Source organism: Lathyrus oleraceus, chromosome 2 (assembly GCF_024323335.1).
Source record: "Lathyrus oleraceus cultivar Zhongwan6 chromosome 2, CAAS_Psat_ZW6_1.0, whole genome shotgun sequence".
In the NCBI taxonomy this organism is placed as follows: domain Eukaryota; kingdom Viridiplantae; phylum Streptophyta; class Magnoliopsida; order Fabales; family Fabaceae; genus Lathyrus; species Lathyrus oleraceus.
Window position 1 is genome coordinate 111,231,201 of NC_066580.1, and position 2,196 is coordinate 111,233,396.

Genomic DNA, 2,196 nt, shown 5'->3' on the forward strand with positions numbered 1-2,196 from the left:
ATGGAGTATGATGTTTATGTTCAGCATACATCTAATAGCAATATGATTCTGGTGTGTCTTTATGTTGATGACATATTGCTAACAGAGAACTTTTCAGATGAGATAGTCAAGTTCAAGAAGGTGTTGATGAATGAGTTTGAGATGATCTAGGAAATATTGTATATTTTCTAGGGATGAAGATTTTGTACTCTGATAAGGGTATAACTTTGCATTAGCTGAAGTATGAACTTGAGCTTCTGAAGAGATTTGAGCTAATAAATTGCAAGTCTGCAATCACGCCCGCTGAAACAAATCACAAGTTGGATTCTGATGTTGAGGGTGATTGTGTAGATGCTACAATTTTCAAACAGTTGGTGGACTCACTAAGATATCTCTGTAATACTAGACCTGACATCTACTATGCAGTTGGAATGGTGAGTAGGTTTATGAATAAACCATAGTGGTCACATTACCAAGCTATTGTCAGGATTTTGTGGTATATTAAGGGGACTCTAAAGTATGAAGTTTTGTTCCCTTTTGGTGCTGAATTTGATTCAAATCTGATATGTTATTCAAACTCTGATTGGTGTGGAAACAAAATTGACAAAATAAGTATTTCAGGATATTTTTCAAGTATCTAGGAGGTCCCATTTCTTGGTGCTCCAAGAAGCAACAAGTGGTTGCATTGTCAACATGTGAAACTGAGTACATTGCATGTGTTTTGTCTGCTTGTCAAGCTGTTTGGATTATGAACTTGTTGCTGGATCTGAAAATCAAGGTAAGTAAGCATATGAAGTTGATGATTGAGAACAAATAAGCTATAAATGTTGCCAAGAATTCAGTGTTTCATTGAAGGAGCAAACACATTGACACAAAGTTTCATTTTATGAGAAATCAAGTTCATATGAAGTGCTTGAAGTCGTTCACTGTAGCACTCATAACAACTTGTAGATGTGTGGACCAAAATAATCAAGACTGAACACTTTATCCATTTGAGGAATGAAATCAGTGTTGTTGATTTTAATTAACTAAATATGAATTAAGGGATGATGTTAGTTGTAATTTAGATTCATTTCATTTTGTTAGAGTCTGAATTTGAATTTTATTTTAGATACTCTAATAGTATACAAATTGAGTTTAGTTCAGTTGTAACAAATTCATACTGTAATTAGTTTATGTTTTGAAAGTTAGTTACAATTTTCTCCCTTTTTTCTCTTCCATCAGCTTCTTCATCTTCGGTTTATGTTGTTGATAATAATATATTACACTATTGCTAGTAATTATTAAAAAAAAAAAATATTTTACACTACACCTTATTTCACTGATGAACAGTGAAATATTATAATAATATAATTTTTTTTAAATATAAAAAATATATAATTTTTTTTTGGATTAAGGTGTACTTATATAAAATTGTGTAGTTAACCAACTTTATAACTTCGTTAACCAACATTTTATATATCATTAATCAACTTTATTTTATTATTAAAAATTACTTTAAATATTTATGTTTATTAATCAACTTCATAATTTTTTTAACTAACTTTTTACGCTTCACTATTTTTACTACTAAAAATTATTATTAATATCTAAATGTTTATTAACCAATATCACTTCGTTAAATATATTTTTATATTTCATTAACCAACTCTAGTTTACTGGTAAAATAATTGTTCATGCATTATTCATAGATTATTGTTCATATACTGTTCATGTCACTGTTCACCGTATTTGTGAAGAATGACCGTTACTGCAATGTATTGTATATAGTGACGTAGGAATAATAATGTTATCAAAATTTCATTATATTTTAAGTTTAACATTTTTTTAGTATTTAATATTATTAAATATATATCAAATTTGAATGGTTCGATTTTTGTTTTTGGCCAAATTATTTACAACCACCTAATTAATTATACATTAAGGTTGTCACTATAAGATTCCACCCCCTCTTGAAAAACAAAAACAATAAAACTCCTAGATATTTTCTTAATTTACATATATATTAGCCAGCCCCTACTTCATGTTGTTCATCAAAGCAAAATATATTATAATAAAATCTAGTGTGTCTTTGCATCATTGAATTTGGTGTATTATGCTGGTTTGTTTATCTTCAAAGCACCAACCATGCATTGGTCAAAGAATAATAGTTATAAATTGGAAGGAAGCTTGGAGAGAAAGAATATTAGAGAAGCACTTGTCTAAAGGGGTGACAAG

General features: G+C 29.0%; 1 protein-coding gene across 1 annotated transcript; it reads left to right on the top strand.

Annotated features, from left to right (window-relative positions):
- Window positions 1-1,256, top strand: LOC127122131 (uncharacterized). Its single transcript, XM_051052521.1, has 4 exons — window positions 1-120; window positions 216-413; window positions 614-757; window positions 1,167-1,256. Exons 1-4 carry the CDS (start codon window positions 1-3, stop codon window positions 1,254-1,256), a joined length of 552 nt encoding a protein of 183 aa, XP_050908478.1.
- Window positions 1,257-2,196: the final 940 nt, after the last annotated feature.

Bases quoted from the DNA above. Each gene is read 5' to 3' on its own strand.
- LOC127122131 (XM_051052521.1), top strand. From the start codon at position 1: ATGGAGTATGATGTTTATGTTCAGCATACATCTAATAGCAATATGATT. The intron at 121-215 runs GTGTTGATGAAT...ACTTTGCATTAG, and splicing joins AGATAGTCAAGTTCAAGAAG to CTGAAGTATGAACTTGAGCT. The intron at 414-613 runs GTGAGTAGGTTT...ATATTTTTCAAG, and splicing joins TCTACTATGCAGTTGGAATG to TATCTAGGAGGTCCCATTTC.